Below are 22,860 nucleotides of genomic sequence, written 5' to 3'. Positions count from 1 at the left end.
CTGGATCGCTTTTAATGAAATTTGTTGCATTTGAGAGAGAAAGTTAAATTTTAGTCTCTGTTGGAAGCGGAATTTCAATTTAGGCCTGAATTTTGTTTAAAATATTTCGAAAAATGTGAAAGTTCGAAAAAAATAGGAGCACAAGGTTTTCAAACAGTTCTACACCAAGAACAGATATCGCGGGTCTGTCAACGGCATCTATTATAACAGTCAAAGCAGACAAATTTGGTATGTCAATTTGTATCTTACGTGAATTGGTTACGTCGTGTACAAGGGTTCTGCAAAAGCCATGTTTCCATTATACCAATATTTTTTAGATTAGTGTGTAACACATCAATTTTGTCCGCTGTAGATGTGCTATTAGATGAAATTGACAGAATTGTGACATCATTTTTTATTGTTGAGTTACAGTATTAAACTTGATAGTTTTGTTTTATGAAAATTTGCGATTTTAGCCAATTCTTAATAAAAAATTGACGACCTAAAGGAAATATTCGAAACCAGCAATCACTAGATCTCCCCCCCCCCCTCCCGAAGTTTTTCGTTTAAATGTAACAAACTTCGTCAAATTTGGTGCAGTGGTTGCCGAGAAAAACGAATTCCCCTTCTACATGTATTTAGATAGGAGCACCCGAACTAAATCTTCCTCTTAAGGAGGATGCCGAGCTGCAATGTAAGCCGCCCCCCGAACGAAATTTCTGGCTACGCCACTGTCTACAGCATAAATGTATCACTTGTTTACGTAATAGTATTGTCGAGGTTATACGCAACGAAGTACAATCAACATAAATTACTTGCAATATTCACGAGAAAAAGAGGCAGCAGATGTGTGCAAACTTTGGAGAATTACAACCCGATTTCCAGCGAAGTTATTTCTTTCGAACGGTTGTAATAAATCTTTGAGTTTATTGTAACTACATCGCATATTTTAATATGTTGCCCGTATATATATATGACTGTTCCGTTTGAAACTTTGCCCACAAGTAATGCTTTGCAGCACTTCCTGTTGGGAATTTTTAAAAAGCCAGTAATTCATCAACAGACATGTTACAGAGCGATAACATTTAGCATGGTGTCCTCCCTCCCTTCCTGCATGCCCCCCCCCCCCCCCACCTCAATTTATGCTAGATTCGATATCGGTTGAGTTCACAGTTTTCCCAGGGCAGCGGGATAAATTCTATGTTCGCAAAACATATTCATAAAGCTCCAGATCGCTTGCATGCGTAATTTACTGCAAATGCCATAATTAGCCCCCTGTCTTTGAAGTTTACCTACATATTTTGCCCATAAGGTGCCCTTTATTTTCGCCAATTATAAACAAAATGTCTTGTTTAGTTCACCAAGGGTATCGCTGAAACCCAGTCGGAACATGTTATGACGCCTGAAAATAGGGAAAGAAAATATGCAGATCCCACGCACTGTGGGAATCGATGTAAGCGAAGCTTTCCGCGCTGGAGGCTTTGATTGACGATAATTAGCGGCAATGTTGACGGCTAAAACTTAATTTATTCAACGTTTAGGCTCACGAGTGTGGTGAGTTGATGTTAAACGTTACCTTGCGTGCACCCCTGCTGTTTGTCTGCGTAGTACACAGAACACACATGGAGAGGTTTTTGCTTGAGACGTTGTTGTGCGCCATATTTTATAACCTCTGAGTGGGTTGAGCGTTGTCATTTTCTCACATAACAGATCGCATCGTGGCAGAAGTATTAAAATTGAATTGGATTATGGGGCTATACGTGCCAAAACCACACTCGGATTATGAGGCACGCCGTAGTGGCGGACTCCGGATTAATTTTGACACCGTGATCTTCTTTAACGTGTCCCAAAATCTAAGTGCACGTGTGTTTACTATTTCGCCCCCGTCGAAATGCAGCTGCCGCGGTTAGGATCAAATCCACGACCTCTAGCAATGCCATACCGGCAAAGCTGCTGTGGCGGGCACAGAAGTGTTGATTTGACGGTCGACCGCTTCCGTTGTGTCACCTGGACCCTGCGGTGCGCTTTAATTAATGCGGATCTGCCTCTGCGCGCCCTGCGTAAGTTGCCCGCTTGACATATTTGCATGGCGTTTATTTTTCAGAAATATCAGCAACGTACTGTACCGTACCTTGAACTTAAGCTTATCCTGTTTCCCCGCAACCGAGTAGATGCTACCAAAGGTAGCATATATTACTCTAGTAGTGGGGCAACCAGTAGGCAAGCTCTCAAACAAGTAACAAAGGACCTAATAAAGAAACGGCAAAGAATGAAAGTTTCCAACTCAAGAGATAAGATAGAATTCGCGGAACTGTTAAAACTGATCAACTAAAGCGAAAATAAGTGGTATTAGAAATTATAACGTGAGAAAGACTGAAGAAGCCGTTAAAAATGGACGCAGTCTGAAATCAGTGAGAAGGAAACTTGGCATAGGACAAACCAACATGTATGCACTGAAAGATAAGCAGGGTAACATCATCAGCAATCTTGAAGGTATAATAAAAGCAGCGGAAGAAGTCTATACTGACCTTTACAGTACCCAGATGACTCAGGAGCAGTCTATTCGAAACAATAATGAACAGTATACAGAAACTCCTCCTATAACTAGAGATGACGTCAGAAAGGCCTTGCAAGGCGTGAAACGGGGGAAAGCGGCAGGAGGGGATGGAATAACAGTCGATTTAATAAAAGATGGAGGAGACATAATGCTAGGAAAACTGGCGGCTCTCTATACGAAGGGTCTATCGACTGTACCAGAAAACTGGAAGAATGCAAACATTATACTAATCCGCAAAAAGTGAGACGTTAAAGAACTGAACAACTTATAGGCCCATTAGCTTACCCCCCTCCCCCCCTCAGCCGTATTATATAAAATATTTACCAAAATAATCACCAATAAAACAAGGGCAACACTGGACTTTAGTCAACCAAGGGAACAGGCTGGCTTCAGGAAGGGACACTCTACAATGGATCACATCCATGTCATTAATCAGGTGATCGAGAAATCCGCAGAGTACAACAAGCCTTTCTATATGACTTTCATAGATTACGAAAAGCATTTGATTCAGTACAGATACCAGCAGTCATAGACGCATTACGTAATCAAGGAGTACAGACCGCTTATGTAAACACCCTGGAAATATCTGCAGAGATTCCACAGCCATCTCAATTCTACACAAAGAAAGTAGGAAGATGCCTATAAAGAAAGGGGTCAGACAAGGAGACACAATCTCTCCAATGCTGTTCACTGCGTGCTTGGAAGAAGTATTCAAGCTATTAAACTGGGAAGGATTAGGAGTAACGATCGACGGCGAATACCTCAGCAACCTTCGGTTTGCCGATGACATTGTTCTATTCAGCAACATTGCGGACGAGTTACAACAAATGATTGAGCAGCTTAACAGGGAGAGTGTAAGAGTGGGGTCGAAGATTAATATGCAGAAGACAAAGATAATGATAAATAACCGGGCAAGAGAACAAGAGTTCAAGATCGCAAGTCAGCCTCTAGAGTCTGTGGAGGAGTACGTTTACCTAGGTCAACTAATCACAGGGAACCCTGACTATGAGAAGGAAATTCACAGAAGAATAAAAATGGGTTGGATCGCATACGGCAGACATCATGAGCTCCTGACTGGGAGTTATGATTGAAAAGGAAAGTATACAAGCAGTGCATTTTCCGGTGCTGACAGTCGTCAAAGTCAAAAATGACACATTCCTTCAAAAAATTTTCAAGTCAGTGTTCTGTTGGAATTGAAATGGCTCTGCTCGTTCCACTTAGGTCATTCTCACTATAGCATATATATCTACTATAAGTCGTGATTACTCGATGAAATTAGACAGTTATACCTGTAAGAGGTTTAGCTAAGTTGTTGATGTACAGCCAGCGCCCAGCATATTCACCCCATAGCGGCGTGCACCACTCGTGTCGTCATTGCGGACGTTCTATACGCCGTCATGGACGAGACGTTGTCAGTATCGACCGCCTCAAGACCTGCTATGACTCACTCACAGTAACAAGCTGCTAAGTCGCCGGGTGGCTCCCTTTTCGTTCCTGGGGGTAATTGTAGAGAAGGATTGGAACGATATAGTGGGTCGATCCTCTCCGGCGCTTTCGCTCGTGAGTGCCGCTCGCGCTCGGAGTCCGTGCTTTGCCTAGACTGTCGCCGCTGCGCTTCTCCTAGTGCTATCAAGTAAACACCTTAACAGTGTTAATACACTGAGACTGCAACGCTACGTAGGCTATCTCTAGACAGAGATTAAATAGTTGCAGCATTTGATAAACCAACGATTGCATGCCGCAAGGCACGGCAGTCGTTGGGCGCGGCTGATTGTAATGCTTTAACCGGACCTCCCCCTCCCACGCAGCTTACATGTACCAAGCTGATTGTGCTTTTGAATACGGAAATAGCGGTCCCAGAAAACTGAGCATGATGCAAGTTGCGCAAGCTGACATTTGTTAGGGTTGTAACTGCCCAGCATCAGGCGTTGTCCGCAACGTACGCGAGTGTGTATGGTGTTAGGAATGGCCGTACGGGGTGGCAACGTGCCAGCTTTCAGCCCGCTACACGTGTTCCAAGCCCACCAGACGGGGCGCCCTCCAGAGAACTGCGGATGACCGGCAGCCACGTGGCGCGCGGTCAGCTCAGGAATGCGGTACTCGGCAGCGCCACCGGGGACGGAGCAGAGTTCCACGAAGCCCTCTGACGTCGGCTCCGGACACTCGAACGTGTGAGCCTTTGTGTGTGTGGGCTCGAACGTGTGAGCCTTTGTGTATGTGGGCCGTCCTGCGGGGGGCGGCTAGTTTACAATGACTGGACGAACGTTTCCGTCCACTGGGTCTCTGTCCATGGGGACTTCGAACGGTGACGTCGAACGATGACGTCGAACTATGACGTCGAGCGGAGAGCTTATAAGCAGCGTTTGCCGGCTGCTAGGGTGTGCTCGTCGTCGGTAGCTGAGTGCTCGTTGTCATGCTCGAAATGTAGTAGTGAGATGTGCGCTCGTAAACTGCTTGCTGTATGTTAGTTTTGCGGGCTTCGTATGGGAGTCGCGCTAGACTGCCAATGTATCTTGCTTAAAATGTAAAATATGTAATAAATCCTGTTCACCGAGTTCCTCTCTACGACCTTCAACTCCTTCAAATGGTGGCAGCGGCGAGATAGTCCGACGACTCCTACATCTGGTTGACAGCGGTAGGATCGTCCGACAACTCTGACAATCCCAATCCTGCGCGTCGTCCGCTACAGGGCGTCCTGAGAAGGCACAAAAGACAATCCTCGCTGTCCAAGCAGGGGATGCGTAGTAAAGAAATGCACCACTTATGTGGTCACTCTATTGAGAACGTTTAGCTTCAGCTGCAGTTTTGTTGCACGCTCCAGTGTGCAGCCGAAAGTGCCCGCTTTAAAAAGTGTGTGTGTGTGTGGGGGGGGGGGGAGGAATGACATACTTTGCCTCCTCCACTTTTAAAAGTGTGTGTGGGGGGAGGGGGGGGGAGTGCCTCCCCGGTAGATACGCCTATGCTAGCGGCTGAGGACCGAAGCGATTTGGCAGGCGCACGGCGGGACTCGACTCTCTTCGAGTGAGGGGAATCCGGCCGTGGCAGGCGCTGCATTTGTCAGTGGAATAGGGCGCAAGCCGTTTCTCTTAGACTCTTACAGACCGGCACATATCCGTGGCTGGCCGTTGTACACGAAGTTTACCCCGACGTATATCGTGACCATGCCTGCCCGTCCTGCGGGCACACATGCTCTGGGAGTGCGGGTCGAGATACTCTAAGTTCAGCAAAGAAGAGTGGGACTCGGTTCTGCTTAACCCTGCTCTAGACAAGCAAATCCAGGCTGTCCGGCGTGCCCTCGACCGGGCCAGTGGGCTAGACCTGCGGGTCCCGGCGTGGGACCAGCCGGGTTTGCGACGAGTTCGCGTCTTCGCCAGACCTCCAATAAAGTTGTGTATACCTTTGTCTAAGAGTGCACTCTTGTATACAATCTAAAAAAAGTTTGCACCCTTTGGAGTGTATCTCTGCCACACAACGATAATCGTCATCTGCCTTGATGCGTTTCCTTTCTTGATAACGCCGCGCCCGCTACTTTCCTGTCGGGAATGCTCTGTCATGCTGATAACGCGCATGCCGTTCGTTACTGGGAAGTACCGGGCTCGCAGCGTTAAAGAAAGGAAACGCATCAATGCAGATGACGATTATCGTTGTGTGGCAGATATACACCCCAAAGGGTGCAAACTTTTTTTACATTTTTTACAGTGTAGGCAAAGTCACAACTTTGGGGTGTATCTCTGCCACACAACGATAATCGTTATCTGCCTTGCTTGCGTTTCCTTTCTTGAAAATGCCGCACCCGCTACTTTCCTTTCGAGAATGCTATGTCATGCTGATAACGCGCATGTCGTTCGTTACTGGAAAGTACCGGGCTCGCCGCGTTAAAGAAGGAAATGCGGAAATAGAAAGCACATGAAATACGTAACGGAAATATTGAATGCAATAGAAATATTGAATGCAATTTGTATACAAAAGAATGAACAGACATACTCGAAGCGACAACAAATACATGTTCACTTTTTTTTCAAAATGCTTATGGACGGTGATTCATTTATCATAGTGAGTAAGCCAGGGTGATGATTCAGAAAATCAGCAACTGTGTATGCTTGCTTTTGCGTGCCGTAATTTGTCCGGATCTTGCCCTTGTTCTAAGTTATGTGACGTGTGTTGCATTTATGTTCATTCGGAAAGTATTCTCTAAAAAAGGCTCTTTCATTGAGTCTTGCCTCTTTAAATATTGTAATGAGAGTTTTTTTCTTAATATGGTTTTCTATTGTTAAAATACAATTATTCTTGAAAAGCGGAGCGAAGTGGCTTCTATGCAGCGCATTCTCATACACGAATCATGCGTTTCTGCAATGTTAGTAAAGTATGGGTATTGGTTTTCGTCGTGGTACACCAGACAGATAAACAATATTGGAGGCGCGAATGCGCTATATATGCTATAGTATAACTTTTTTTTAATCTAGAAGGTAATAGATGCTTTAATTTATTAATAACACCGATGGATCTTGCAATGCTGGTTTTAATGCTGCCGACATGACTGGACCAGTTTAAATTTTCTTCAAACGTAACTGCAAGGAACCTGTGGGACGTAGAACGTATAATGACTTCATCACGGAATTGTAGTACTAAAAGCTGTCATCAAAACCCTTGCTACGAGGCCGAAAAATAATGTATTTTGTCTTTTTAGTGTTTAATTACAAGTTATTTGCTCCAAGCCAGTCTGAAAGATTACTGAGTCAAATATTTCTTTCCTGCTCGAGAGTAATCAAGTTTCCACCAGAAAAAAATAGGTTAGTGTCATCAGCATACATTATTATGTCAGGTGTTAGAGGCACGTTTGTGATGTCATTAATGTATAACAAAAAAAAAGGAAGTGACCCCAGGATGGACCCCTGCGGAACATCGTATTCGATTTCACCCATTGCTGATTTGGAATTACAAATGTCTGTGTACTGTATACGGTTGGTTAAATAATTTTTAAAAGGGTAAAGGGTCACTAAAGGCAACTTACTAAGTCGGCGTGGACTGTTTAAATACCATTCCAGAAACCTCGCAACGCTTGTTTCGTGCCAAGAGAAGACTTAGTTTACGAGAAAATTGCATCTGAAGGGTCCGAATACCTTTTTCGAAATTTGGGTGGGGTAGTTCATAGTGTATGTGTTTTCTTTTTTAACCTAGGTAGGATCTTAGGCAGTTATAATAGCAAGAGCTTGGTGGCGCAACCCACTGCCCCGTTCCAAAAGGCACGTTCATAACATCTATCCATCCATCCATGAGCGGTGGGTTCGCCGCTGCATGCAGCTTTCTGGTCAAGTGGCGTAGACCGTTCGGGCAACTCGCGACGTCACATGGAAATTGAATTCTCTGCTACTTGCAGTTTGTGCTAGTTTTGCGAGCCAGCAAAACTAACGCAGCACTACGCCATAACGAAACTACTGAAACGCGAAAGCGTGGACGGCGCATAGTCGAGCGAAAACGAAACCTTTCGACCGGCCGCGTCGTTGTCAGGGGTAACTTCAATGAGATATGCTTTCTAAAAATGATATAGAACTGGACAAGTAGCATTTTATTTCATGTTATAATACAATACAAGGATGTTCTTTTACAACGAGTAGTTGACTACTAGTGCTATAGAATTTAACTGAGGAGGGCTTTCGTCATCGGGCAAGTACTTGAATGTCCCGGGGAAGTCTCTAACCATGTCCTGCATTTACCGTTAATTTCTCGGTTATTAAGGCTCTGTTCGCGATAATATTGACGCCTTAGAGATTCTTGAGTACTAATCTATCACTTTAGCTTAACTTACTATTTGCCTTTAGTGTTCCTTTCAGAGCAGTTCCCCTAATGCCGTACTCATTTAACTTTTGTACACTCTTAAAACGCTTGCACCCTTTGAAGTGTGTATTTTTCCCACAACGATAATCGTCATCTGCCTTGCTTGCGTTTCCTTTCTTGAAAACTCGGCGCTCGCTACTTTCCTGTCGAAAATGCTGCGTCACACTGATAAGGCGCATGCTGTTCGTGACTGGAAAGTACCGGGCTCACAGCGTTAAAGAAAGGAAACGCGGGCAAGACAGATGACGATTATGGTTGTGGGACAAGATAAGCCCCAAAGGGTGTAAATTTTTCTACACTCTCTTAAAACGGTTGCACCCTTTGAGGTGTATATTTGTCCCACAACAATAATCGTCATCTGCCTTGCTTGCGTTACCTTTCCTGAAAACTCGGCGCTCGCTACTTTCCTGTCGAGAATGCTGCGTCACACTGATAAGGCGCATGCTGTTCGTGACTGGAAAGTACCGGGCTCGCAGCGTTAAGGAAAGGAAACGCGGCAGCGCGGATGGCGATTATTGCTGTGGGACAAGATACGCCCCAAAGGGTCTAAATTTTTCTACACTCTTAAAACTGTTGCACCCTTTGGTGTGTAAATTTGTCCCACAACAGTAATCGTCATCTGCCTTGCTTGCGTTTCCTTTCCTGAAAACTCGGCGCTCGCTACTTTCCTGTCGAGAATGCTGCGTCACACTGATACGGCGCATGCCGTTCGTTACTGGAAAGTACTGGGCTCGCAGCGTTAAAGAAAGGAAACGCATCAAGGCAGATGACGTTTATCGTTGTGTGGCAGAAGGGGCACACCAAAGGGTGTAAACTGTTCTACACTCTAAGAACAGTTTACACCCTTTGGCTTGCCCCTTCTGCCACACAAAAATAATCGTCATCTGCCTTGATGCGTTTCCTTTCTTTATCGCAGCGAGCCCGGAACTTTCCAGTGACGAACGGCACGCGCGTTATCAGAAGGGGCACTCCAAAGGGTGTAAACTGTTCTATGCTGATAACGCGCGTGCCGTTCGTTACTGGAAAGTTCCGGGCTCGCAGCGATAAAGAAAGGAAACGCATCAAGGCAGATGACGATTATTTTTGTGTGGCAGAAGGGGCAAGCCAAAGGGTGTAAACTGTTCTTAGAGTGTAGAGTGTATAATATCATGTTTAATTTGTTTTCGTCTGCTCATGCAGACGTACTGTCTGCTCTGAGTGGCTACAGCCGAGCTAGCCAAGTGCAGTACACGACGCATGGCATGGCAAGTGCATGGCAGCCTCTGCAGCTGCCATGCACTACACTACATAGCACTACAGGCGCGTCTACACGAACCTGCACTGTACTTGCACGAAGTGCAGGTAAAATAGCCCTATTCCCGCCATTTTATGTATTCCCGCTGCCGGCCTGCCGGCGCATAAATCGCGATGCGTCGCAACGGTCCCGCGCAAGTCAGCGCTGGCGGGCCCGACGCGTCCGCGTTTACATACACGCTGCAAACGGGTCGGGCTGGGTGCACCTAACCCATGCAGTGGGGCTGACTCTGCCCAACTCTACGCTCGTTCAGCCCGGCCGGCTAGCATTTACATGAACTCGACATGCCGACTCGACTGCCACCACTGAGAACTCTGTGGTGACGACTCGACCCGCTTCTGCCGGGTTCATGTAAACGATCTGACTGTGACACAAAAGACACAGAATCCCTAGATGTTGCTTGATACGTGTCGTCCTTTTAAGTGCACACCTCTGTCATCACCAAATTGTAGGCATCTCCGTTCGATTAAATTCAATTAACCAATCAACCAAGCTTCGCATGGATTCCAACATGTGCGTTGAATCTGCATGAGTTTTATTATTTATTTCATCCATAGTTTTCAGACGGAGCGCGCTATGTCATAGAGTTCAAGTGCGTGAGCTTGGCTAGAGTGGCTTGAGCAAATGTTGAGCCGTACATTGGCTTGAGCGACTGCGCGTTTTGCCGGCAGCGCGCGGCACGACCGATGCGGCCGGTGGCTTCGCGTTTGGTCTGGCAACTCGACGGGGAATTTTGTCGGAAGTTGCGGTGGTTGGCGGTGTCCGTGATGTCCATGCGGTAGGCAGGCAGAGTTTGCTACTTTGGAACAGTGCCTATGGTTTTTGATATATATACAGATACATACTTTAAAGTGAAGCTGAGCATTATGATTCGTCGCTTATGTGCAAATACCAAGACGCAATTCTCTGACAAGAGCTGTTACCAAGTGAGTTTTGCGTTTTCGTGGTCCTCACTCTTGTATTAAAGTTCCGCCGTCGCGTATATACAGACCTGTGAGCTTACAGCCCAACTTGCTGATGTTGCATTGCTTTCGAAGAGTGTCATAATTGCTTGCTTCAAGAGTCAAAGCAACACTGAAGACCCGAGTGTGTTCATACGTGGACAGCTAGTTTGTTTACAAATGTCGCCTTTTAAAACTGTCAAATTGACCTCTCCGTATTAACTAGTGGTTCCATCGCACTTGCACCTCGTTCACGAACTTGCATAAACATATTCCTCTGCTGGAGTAGCTCACCCTTGGCGTTGGTAAGCGTGATGCTGTATATAAGAAAACAGCTGCCTCACCAAATGCCTCGGGTGATTTTTCAGCGGCTTGTTACATTTCTGTTTTCCAGCGGTAAAACGCGCTAAAGGGTTCATACAGGTTGCGTGTTTACGAGATTCCAGTAGTGTTTACGACGTGCAGAACGTGTGGTCGCAGTACTCTGTTTTATCACTTCAAGTATTTTATCGCTTAGCAAGTGTCTCGTAGCGTGACGCCGTTGCGAAATATATGTTCCGTTTTGAGTTTACGTTGCCCTAGAAAAGAACAAGAGCACTGTCGTGGCCCCGGCGTCAAATTGACGCGGTACAGCTGTACAGCTCAGGAAGGTAGTACTTGCAGCAAACTTAGTTTCTCTTGAATGACCGCAAATGTCGTGTTTTGACGCCGTTTAAAAATCACTTATATTCTTTGCAATATAAAGGCCTCCGCGAGTTTCATGTTATCACAAACGATATTTCAAAGAATTGTGCTCTGTCTGTGTGTGTGGCTTTTGTCCATTTGCTGTTTCTTTTTCTCCTGATGCAAAGCTGACTTGAAGGATGTAGTCACAGTTGCAATGGCTGCCCCCTCTGAGGAGAGAGGTATCATGTGTCATTTCTAATGCTCTGTTGCATGACAGATTTTAGTATACTGCACGCAGATCACAGATATTTAAAGTCATGGTACGGTTGCATGTAACCTGGACAGCATGTTTTTGCCCCCAGTGAAATTGCAGGCTGAAAAGCACCTATATTGATTTAGTGGTACGACGGTCACCTGCAGCTTGTTTCTTTTTGCTGCTGTAATACTTGCTTTTCTTATTATATACTCTTGCTGATTTGCTGCACTTGATATTAACTGTCATTCTGGCTTTGGTCTGTGCTGTAATATATCAACATTTGTTGCATTGCCTGGTGGTCTTTGAAAGCATGATGTTGGCTTTTTAAAATAATGTAGTGATGTTTTGTTGTGTTTGATTGAAGAGAAACTGAATATTGATACAACACTTGTGTAGCATGAGGCACAACGATCATTAGAAGCAGATCAACACCCGCCGTGGTTGCTCAGTGGCTATGGTGTTGGGCTGCTGAGCATGAGGTTGCGGGATCGAATCCCGGCCACGGCGGCCGCATTTCGATGGGGGCGAAATGCGAAAACACCCGTGTGCTTAGATTTAGGTGCACGTTAAAGAACCCCAGGTGGTCGAAATTTCCGGAGTCCTCCACTACGGCGTGCCTCATAATCAGAAAGTGGTTTTGGCACGTAAAACCCCATAATTTAATTTTTTTTTAAGCAGATCAACCCAGGATTGGTGAAAACATGGCAACGTTTCCACATGAGTTGAAAGTTGGGCTTGTTGGTGATCCATGATTAGACATACAGTGGAGGTACCTGAGACAGTCAAAAGCAGACATGCACATTAGGGACTTGCATTAAATTTTATTGGAAAAGGCACATGGCACATATACACTTGTAACCACTGACACGTCAAAACCAGACAGATCAGAGGCAGACACTTGCCAAGCTGAAGCTGAAAACACCACACAGTTAGGCAGTTTCTCTGGAAGTATCCCCTTTATGACCCTGATAAATAATTTAAGCTTTCTTAGACATGTTCTGTGGGAGTCGCGTGCCAAGTTGGAAATGTTTTATTGGCATGCATGTATTTGGCACATACCCTGACGGCTGACACTTTGCATGGTGTAGTGCAGCATGGTCTTGACATGCCAGTGATTATGAGTGTATATATGCTGCACGCTGTTTCCTATAATATTTGTCACAAATTAGTGCTGTATGTGTCTGCTCTGGCAGTGGTAGAACTGCTGATACATTGCGCCAAAACTGCTACCAAGTGCAGAATCTGCTTTGTGTTGCTACAAAAGCCTGATTTTGGCAAAACTTTCACCATGTATGCACCAGAAGGAGTCCCGGAGAGTTATATATATATGCATAGGTCTGGTGGTCGTGATTGTGAAAATTAAACTGCAACTTGCACTCCACATTGGTGTGTGTATGATGAATTCATTAAGAAAATTGCAAGGATGACAGAACACAGGACGAGAGCTTACTACCAACTGAAAAGTTTTTATTAAAAACTGACATATCTATAAAAACCTTGCTGTGTGTACATGCCAAATGACGGAGCACATGGGCGAAGGTGAGAGCTCGAGGCCAAAAGTTACCTGCCACTGCACATGACAGGCCTTAGGAAATCTACCTCACTGCAAAGTGCACAGTCACAGAAGCTTGGCTTCCACACGTGTTCTTGTTGTCTTCTGTGTAGAACGCCTCAACAATTTCCCGTGGTAGTTGATTCACATGTTGATATAGGATCCTGGTTTCATCCAACATTGGGGGGAAGCCGCACTCTTGACAATGCCAAAACAAATTGGAAGTTGGTGTTCCTTTCACAGAATTTCTGTGTTGCCTTAGGTGCTCGTTGACTCATTGACCGACCTATCCTATAAACGAGGGTGAATCAAAGTATATGCCCCTATTTTTTGATTAGCTAAAATAAGGTACATATAAGTAATTATAAATATATATACTATCCTACGTACCTTACACTATTTTTCTTTGCATAGTCCCTACACCGGCGCAGTCCTGTTGCAGCACTAAATTTGATATGCCCCTGTTGTCACTCAGCGACACATGCGGCCTCCCTGAATGCTCATTGTCATTCAAGTCTTCATGGCCTTTTGCGGACTTACAACAGCACCTATTCACACTTCTCAAAGCGAGACACCTTTTCCCATGAGTGGGCTGCATTTCCCTGTGGATTTCGATGAGCGTTCGTCCCTTGCTCCATAGAAAACGATCGTGTGCCACATGTCATAAAAATGTCATACACAACAGCTTTCTAGCAGGTTATAAGCCATGTGACATGGTTAACTGTGCATGAACCATGTGTACTGTCTTTATACTTTTTTCGTTGTACAGCTCCACACACTGTTTCTAACTTGTTGTGTGCACTAAACACGACATTGACTTTGTATTTATTTGCAGTCTTTTTCAGTATGTGCGAAAAACAATGCGCATACAGAAGACAGGTTACTTTCATTTCTCTTGTGTTGGTCTGGCATCCCTAGATGTATGCTTAGTCTTTTGGAGGATTCTTTCGCATATTCTTCTCACGACAGCAACAGGGAACCTGACAGCTGTAAATCTTACAATTTGTCTGCTGAAGGTCTCTTCCTTCCAGTGCTAGCACGAATGCGGGAATAACTGTCATTTGGCATGCGCACGCAGTGGGGTTTTGATATATGTGTCAGTTTCTAATAAAGACTTTTCATTTGATAGTAAGTGGTCGTCCTGTGTTCTGCTGTCTTTGTCCATTAATGCTTTTCCTAACGATGAATACACACTAACTCACCAGTTCGAAATTTTAATGATGTGTGGTAGAGCATCACGATATCCGGTTACAAATTGGCATTCATTATGCTAGCTGGGTCTGGGTCAAAAAAACAAAGCATGCTGTTGCTTTGTTCGTTTGTTTGAGCAAAAAAGTTCCAGCTTGATGCAACAAGTTTTTGTGTCTGCTTCTCAGTGCCTGCCTTGTTGACTTACACTTAATAACACTGTGCTCAAGGACCTTGGGTGTTTCCGCTCATGTTTTTTGAAAGAGGAAAGTTCGGTAGGGGCTTGAAGAACTTGGCTAAACAAATACCTATAGTCATTCCACCTCATATAGTGACTTCTTTGATGAATGAGTTCAGCCTCGTCATAGCAGAAAGTGTAAACGCTGCCCCTGCGGAACTTCTGGATGACTTCTGGCTGATCTTCCAGCTGAGAATGGCTGATGGGACTGGGAAGTACCCTCTGTTGTGCATATTTATAAAAGCTTTTCTGAACCTGTCACACAGAAATGCAGATGTAGGAAAGGTCTTATTGAACATGGACACATAATGCGATACTGATTGAACCTTTCGATAGCCAGCATCAGTGGACTCAATTCTATAAGGTCATATTCAGAAGTGTTTGGATGAGTTCAAAAGAAATTCCTCTGACCCAGGACTTGATCAAAGGAGTGAAACGTTTGCACAAGTGGCAATTTAAATGACTGAAAAAGGAAACTTTGGGGCAGTCACGGACAAGGAAAGCAGTACGTAATGTTTTAGCAGAAGAAGAGAGACCGCAAAAGAATAAGCTGAATCAAGAATATGAACCAAGAATATGCTGAGTAACGGGGAACTGCACCTTGCAGAGTAAATGAAGGCGATTTTTTTTGTGACATTGATAGTGGTTGTGACAGCAGGGACAGAAGAAGCTTCGAGGCTTTTGAAAACCGAGAGGCACTTAGAAAAAAAAAAAAATAAAGATTACACTAACTTGATAAAGGCATCAACAGTTATTACCCATTTATGTGCTGCTCTTGAGAACTTATCAGGGCATATGTATAAATAAATCTGTTTCGATATTCTACCAGCTCTTATACTACATTTTTTTAGTTTATAAGTCCAAAAGTATGTGCTACAAAAACCAATATGTCTGCTACAAATGCACTTTTTTCTTGTTACAAAAGCTGCTCCAAAAGGCCTTTTTCTGTTCCACCACTTGTCTTCTGCATTTTGTTTTTTTGCACTGCATCTCTAATAATTTTTTCACCTTCACTCTATGCATCCTGCAATTAACGAAGGCCGTCTGCAGTAGTTGCTACTACCTCAGTTCAGTGTGCTACTGCTGTGACAAAATTTAGTTTATTCACAGCACCGATGTTCTATTTGCTTTGGAATGTAATTGTGCAGACATGCTAGGTATGAGTACTAAAGTTTGCAAGCTAGATTAATGGCAAAATCTTGGCAAAATCTGACATGGTCTACTGTGAGCTATTTAGTATCAGTTCCCGGGGGGCATAACAACACTGAAGAGTTGCGTTCACTACAGCCCTAGTGGAAAAACTCAGCAGTATAGTATACGGCCAATTAGTTGAAGTGCTTATGAAAACTCTGTACATTACATCAGAGTGGGATACATATAAAAAAAAATATGTGTTATTGTGTTCAGCCTTTAGTTGGTAAACTGTAAACTGATTATGTAGCAAGGATGAAGCTTTAATGCTTGATTCGACCTTTGACAGCTTTTTTGTGTTTGATAGAATTCATTGGAGAGGAGCAAAAGTGTTCAGTTGTTGAACAGTATGGAAACTTTTGGGCATAGTGTATTTGCCAAAATGTACTTGAAGGTTGTTAGAGGAAAAGTATAAGCATGCTTTAATGACTATCCTTGTAATCTAGTCGCATTAACAATCCCTACAAATAACAAAATTAGCCAAATGCTATGACCAGGAGGGTCAAAGTGGGCTGTGAACTTCTTATCTAAAGTGTGAAGTTGAATCAAAGTTGCTGTTTCCAAATGTTGTCACATTTATTTAATAACACCAGTATTGTAAATACCAGTTTCTTTGATGTTACCTCACCTTTGAAATGTGAAACACACTGGGCTTCATTTCTCAGCATTAAATAAGTGCTGGCACGCAATTTTCACATACCACATTTTTGCATATAATACATGGCTGTCAGTGAAGCCAAGCCTCATTTGCTGTATTGTGTGACAATTAGATATTTTACTGCAGCCAACTTGGAACACACATTAAGCTTAGTGTGGCTTCATGGGTTAAAGCCACTTCATGGCAGTTGCAGGTGGCGATCGCGTGGGGCCACAAAGCATTGATGTCAGTCAGCCCAGTGTAGTGATGCCAGGCTGCGCTGTGCCAATGAGCGCTAATAATGTTGAGCTATCTCTTGTGCCACCAGGTTAGTCCCTTCCATCTGCGTCACTTCGGATTTTTTCCATTCCACATGGAATAAGCCAGGATGAATAAGTCGTGAGGGGTAGCTTGCTGTTATCATTGAAAAGAAAGTTATACAATCAGCACTTTCCATCAATGTTAACCTAGGAGTCTGAAGCTAGGCAGATAAGAAGAAACTTAAGAGTGTGTGACAAGCGATGGAATGGAAAATGACAGCTGTACTCTTGAGACATAGAAGTTGGTAGTGTGAGCGAGTGAGCAAATGGGACTAGCTGATATTCTAGTTGAGATTAAGAGGAAAAGGTGTAGTTGAGCATAGAGCAGAAAACCGGTCATCTATTAGCGTAACAAAAAAGGATGCCAAGGAACGGGAAGTGCAGTCAAGGATGGCAGAGAATTAAGTGGTCTGATGAGATTAGAAAATTTGCAGGTGTCCTCCAGAGGACATGAAATAGGGTGCTGCTGTTGATGGTGATGCAGCCTACACTAGACAGTTCCCTGCAGTGGCTTCCGTGTGTGCATAGAGTGGCCCCTTTTTTTCTGTTTTCTTTTTTACCCATGTTGATTGCCAGAAAGCATCAAGTGAGGCAATATGAAAGGAACCATTTAGTGGTGCAGGAGATAGCTTAGTGCCATGAGTATTAGCCAGCAGTGTGTAGCCTAGGTCCGCCAAATCATGTTGACCAACATATGCTTCAGTGGATTGTATACCATGTGATCACTACCTCCATTTTTCATGATGTGGCATAACACTCAAAGCCATGTAGCTACTGACATTTGTTTTGAAGTGCTTAAAGTACAATGTGGCATGATTATTTTTCATGCACTCAAGGAATCGATCCTTCATACCACGCTTACTTAGTCAACAGCTATATATTAAAGCAACGAAGAAGTGACCGAGATGAACCAGGTATCAGTATCTTTTAAACATAAATGTGCCTTGGAATTTTTTTTTATTTTGTCATTTTCCATCACTGATTTTGATACTGTTATAATTCATTTTGATTTCTAGATATTTTATATGAAGTATATGATGCTGCTGATTCTTTGGCAGCAGTAAAGCTGAAGGGTGCCGAAAAATTGTAATGTTTTTTGTTTTTGTTTTTTCATAAACTCTTTTCTTTGTTTATAGGCAGTAGCAGCTCATCGCAGGGCTGTGGAGTTGGCCGATCGGCACAGGCGTGGCTCTCCCGAGCCATTCAGAGCCTGAGCCCCAAGTTTGCTCGTAAGTTTCAACAAGGCCCCCCCAGCTCGGGTACAGCTCGTCGAGCCTCCTGTAGTCGTGCCCCTTCTTCCGAGTCTCTGCTTAAGGTACCACCTGTCCAGAAGAAGCGAGCCGGAAGTGCGGCACGCCCAAGCTCATTGCCGTCGGGTAAGTTGACAACAGATGACGAGAGAGAGCTGAAAGCTATACCATGCATGGTATGAGACATTACAATAAGTGAATGGTCACGAGTGCTGCTCTCAGTATTAATTGTAGCATGCTAGTCAAAAGCAACGTTTCACTGAGCTTCAATATCTACGAAATCATCAAAACTGTGTTGCAACTGAAAAGAAAAAGATGTAATAACGAGACTTCCTCCAGAAGAAAATTAACCGTTTAAGGACGAGACATATAAATACCCAGAAAAAAATGTTTATTTTCTAACTAAATGTGCAAAACACATAAAAAATAAGCATAATCAACAAAAAGAAATATTTTGTAGAAATGTTTTCAGCAATAGGGGGAAAACCACAGGCAGGAAACTGGAATTGGGTTTCACCTCAAGCCACCCAAGGCTTCGTTTTCAATTTGTATAGACAGGCCTCATCATATGTGAACCTTAAGAGTACATTTAATTTACTTTACATCACATATGTGACACCTTTACAGCTGGATATCTTGCATCACCCTGTCTATTTTGACCTAGCTTTCAAAAGACAGTGTGTCAAGCGCCAAACTTCTTCCTCGTCCAGTCTTCCTGCTCTAAACCAACAAATGACGCTTGCTGCCTATCATTGAGTTTCGGCCGAGGACATTTAGCCAGAAACTTCGTGCTCAGTACTGAAACTCGACAAGAAAATTTTTTCCTGGTACGTTGCCTGTAAGCAACATTCATCAATAGAAGGTTAAAACAAGTATAATGTAGACATAGTTAATAAGTTTTCAAAAACATCTGAGGCTATTTCTTTCACTTACTGTTTTAACAGTGAAATAGAACACGTGTGTGTTAAAAACTCTGCATTGCAAAATAATGAGAAGAGCTAGAAATTATTTTATGTGTGGTCAACTTTATTGTAATGTTTTGTGAGTCAATGCAGAAAATTGAGATGAATTGTCTACCAGTTTAAATTAGCCTAGAGGATGTCACTGGTATCTGTAGAGCACTGGCCACTACCTGTCATTTTGCAGGTGAATCAAAGCGTACAAGTGGAGTTTCTAAACAGCGGAGATGCAGGGCACCCACTGCACCCATAACAGACCCTCATCCCTCTTCATGCACTAGTGAGCCTGATAAGCAGCACTCTGCATTGCTTGATGCTCCTTCTACTGCTGGTCCTGCGACATCACAGTCTTGTGAGGAAGCTGCATGTCTCGATGCACACAGTGCTGCACCTAGCAGGTCGGAGGCATACGGTGTAGTACGTCTACGTGAAGTTCTAGCAGTGCTGCGGAGTGATATCAGCTCAGAAGAGAAGCTGTTGGCCATCAAGCAGGGTCATGACCGTTGGCTGGCATTAGGCTCGCCCATGGGGGACGTGTCAAGGCCGCGTCCTGGGTCCCAGCATGGTGCTGAGAGCCAGCACATGCGGCGCAGTCTTCACAAGCTTCAGGACATGAAGCAATTGGGTCCCATCCTGGAATTGCCCAAGGGTCAGTGTCTCTGTCTACATTGAGTCTGGTGATTTTTACAGCTGGAAAAGTTCTGGATTTTGACACCACCTCAAATACCTGTTGGCTAGCAGTTCTTGTAACCAAAGTAACACTAGTTGTATAACCAGACGGTGTTCAGACCTAATAATACAACATTTGCAATGCTTTCTGGTTATCTGTGCAAAGTACCATTTTCTTTGTAATTTATATAGGTTTTTATTGACAGTAAATTTCCCAGAAGGCCTTTCATCAGTGCTAGCACAAAGAGCAAGATGTTGAAAGGGTCCTTCAGCACCTGTCACTGGTCACAGAGCTCCCACTAAAGCTTTGCATGGTGACAGTAGCTGCCACCTGAAGTTCCTCCTTAGGTACCAATTCCTTTGGAGGTAGAGAACAATTATTTAAAAGCAAGAGGGAAGAGGGCGCTGCATTAATATGCACCTATTCTATCCCAGTGACCCAGACAGCCTTTAGATGTTCAGAACTACAGATTCATAAATTAGTGAAGTATAACATGTGGAGTAGAGGTCTTGGTTTGCTGGCAAGAGCAGAATTGTCGAAACGGTAAGACAGCTTATTTTGAAAATTCATAACATATTGTTTTCACAGGTTGATGTAATCATAAAATACTTTAGTATCTGATTACCATCAACTTCACATATCTTATTCTGTGTCTCCCTATGTGGTGGTTGCAGTACTGGTGCTTTGTAAGATGGCAATTTGAAATAGTAATTTAAAGGAATAAGTCAACATTGCAGCTGTAAAAACTTTGCAGTATGGTCATGTTAGATCTGTCTGGAGAATTAATCTGGAGCTTTCCATGGCATCATCTCTCACGGTCCCCATTTTTTTTTTTTTGAGACATTAAACCTCATAAATCAATAATTGGACCAGTATGTACAGAGGGGTCCACTGTTAAAATAAACACTTAAGTGCAGAGCATGTCCGGATTTTCCTCTCTTGCAAGAATATAATTGCCTAGATTTGCAGCAAATAAATTGTGGTTGGTAGCTCAGACTCCTTTTTAACACACCTGTGACATTACTACCGCATCGACTTGCAACTAGGGTACTAGCAAAATGAGAGAAACTCGTTTGAGTGTTCTCTTTAACAGTGGACTGCACTGTGTGCACAGAGTATAGATCACCAAGTGCTCCGTTTTGCAAACTATTTTAGTGTTGAGAAGTTTTGCAGCTGAGCCCACACTTGGTGTTAGAAGTACAACGCTTGCATTTACTGCTGCACAAGCAGTAGTTACTGTTTTTGCTTCGGTGCCTGGCACTGTGGCCTAGTGCTTAGCAGTAGGACATTGTAGCTACTGAGCTACGACAGCAAATAGCATTTTTAACAAATGCAGCACACATGTTCAATTTGTGTGTGTTGTTTCGCAGTTTTTTCTGTTTGCCACATTCAACTCTTAAAAAATCTGATGTCTGACCAACAGGTGAATGGCACTGGCATCCATGCCAAGGGAGGTATTTTGTAGTAACGATCAGTACAGTTGAGATGTGCAAAACAAGGTGTTTGATTTGGGCTGATGTTTGCTGAGCAAAAGCAATGCCATCATGTGTGAATTATTGGCCCATTGTTTCAGTTTTGTTATAAAGACATGACCATCCTTTACACCAAGTTGTAAAGGTTATTATGATAGTAATTAGAACATTAGCTGTGTTCCAGATCTTCCCAGAGCTGCCTGCAATGTCATAACAGTTGACATGTCTTTGGTGGAGCGAACGGGTCAGAAGAAAGTGATAACGACAGGTGGGAATGTTTCTGGTTTGGTGCTGCTTTACTTTCATTTGTATATAAACAAGTATCATAGTTGTCATTTGTCATAATGATTGCAACTATGATGAATTGTCTGGGTAAAGTGGAATCTTGGTGCTCTGTGCTGCATCCTCTCTCAATTTTCTGGACCTTCCATTTAATCTGGACAGTCGCAGTTATCACTTGAGTTGAATACATGCAGCAGAGTCCAGAAATATGACCAGCTCTGACCTGGTCACATGTTTTCTTTATTTGCTATATGCATGTTTTCTGTCATGGCTTTCTTCTGCAGGGTGGAGAATATACATGGATGCCAGTAGCCGTCCAGCTTAGTCATTTGCTTGGGTGACTTATAAAATAGCTAATGTAGTTTTTGCTCAAAAATACCTGAAACGTACCAATGTGTGGCTTGGGCCCAACATTTTGTGCATTTATTACGTCTTGTGCAGTGGCTATTGTTGCTGATTGGAAAGTGTCAATGTAATCATGTTGCGTAATGAGCATAATAGTCTAATAACAGTGCCATTACTCTACATGAGTTGTGTCTGTGAGATGGCTTAGGTTTGAGCTTTTGGGTTTAGTGTACCTCCATACTGAATGGAGGACAGAAAACAGCAAATTTCTGCAAGTAAAAAAAAACTTGATTTAAAGGAGCCCTAAACCACTTTTTATTGAATTGAGAAATGCACTTGAAGTGAAAATAGGCTGTTTCAGAAATACGTTGCTGCAAAAAGTACTTCAATGCATTCAGCGGAAGCGGAGTTATTGGCAATCAAACACGTCCTCCGCTGTGCTCCCGTTCCTTCTTGAATGCCTTGCACTGCGAAGGTTACGGTGCAGTGGGATGTGCCTACAATGCTCTGCCTTCTAAATGTCATCATGGCGCGGAGTTCAAATTTAATTTTGGATGTTAACGTAGAACACTACAACTTCTGCCTTTGGTGCGCGCTAAACATAAGCCAGAGGGGTTGTCCTCGTCGAGCCCAGTTGCTGAAAGGCCACCAAGACTGCTCCATGGTACAACTTTTCACAGCTATGTCACTGGACACTTAACACATCTAATGAAAAAACACATTCCACAAGAACACATACTACAAGAGTTCCAAGCTATTCAAGAAAAAAATAAAAATTACACGGAATTTTACACTGACAGCTCCAAAACACAAGAATACGTAGGTGTCGGAATAACAACAAAAAATTGGGAAAATAGCATTTGGATAATAATTCTTCATCAGTCTCTACCGACGAAGTTTTGCGATATGGGACTGCAGTAAAAAAAATTACCACCGACAAGCAGATGAATGCTATCATATATACCGATTCATTAAGCGCACTCAGAGCTCTAAACCTTAACTCCGCATCTGAGCCCCTGCTTGGTGATATCCTAAACATGTTGGCCTATAATGAATACGGAAGAACCATATGATTCTGCTGGTACCCAAGCCATGTTGGGGTACTAGGGAATGAAGCAGCAGATAGATGCGCATTCATGGCAGCGCACCGGGTCGTAACGCAAACAACACTTCCATACAAAGACAGTATCCGAGCGATTCATAAGGCCCTGGCATAAAAATGGCAACT

The 22,860-nt window shown here is 43.6% G+C and overlaps 1 protein-coding gene across 1 annotated transcript in view; it reads left to right on the top strand.

The window, feature by feature from the left end:
• The first annotated feature begins 5,722 nt into the window (after positions 1-5,722).
• Positions 5,723-22,860, top strand: part of olf186-M (Ki-ras-induced actin-interacting protein-IP3R-interacting domain olf186-M) — a 123,494-nt gene continuing 106,356 nt past the window's right edge. Inside the window, exons 1-4 of the mRNA XM_065449872.1 lie at positions 5,723-5,882; positions 17,791-18,030; positions 19,051-19,512; positions 21,190-21,273. Coding sequence (XP_065305944.1) covers positions 5,723-5,882; positions 17,791-18,030; positions 19,051-19,512; positions 21,190-21,273 — 946 coding nt within the window. The remainder of the gene's footprint in view (positions 5,883-17,790; positions 18,031-19,050; positions 19,513-21,189; positions 21,274-22,860) is intronic.

Source organism: Dermacentor albipictus, chromosome 1, assembly GCF_038994185.2.
Source record: "Dermacentor albipictus isolate Rhodes 1998 colony chromosome 1, USDA_Dalb.pri_finalv2, whole genome shotgun sequence".
NCBI lineage: Eukaryota > Metazoa > Arthropoda > Arachnida > Ixodida > Ixodidae > Dermacentor > Dermacentor albipictus.
The sequence above is the reverse complement of the archived record's forward strand: the minus strand, read 5'-3'. Positions and strand labels throughout refer to the sequence as shown.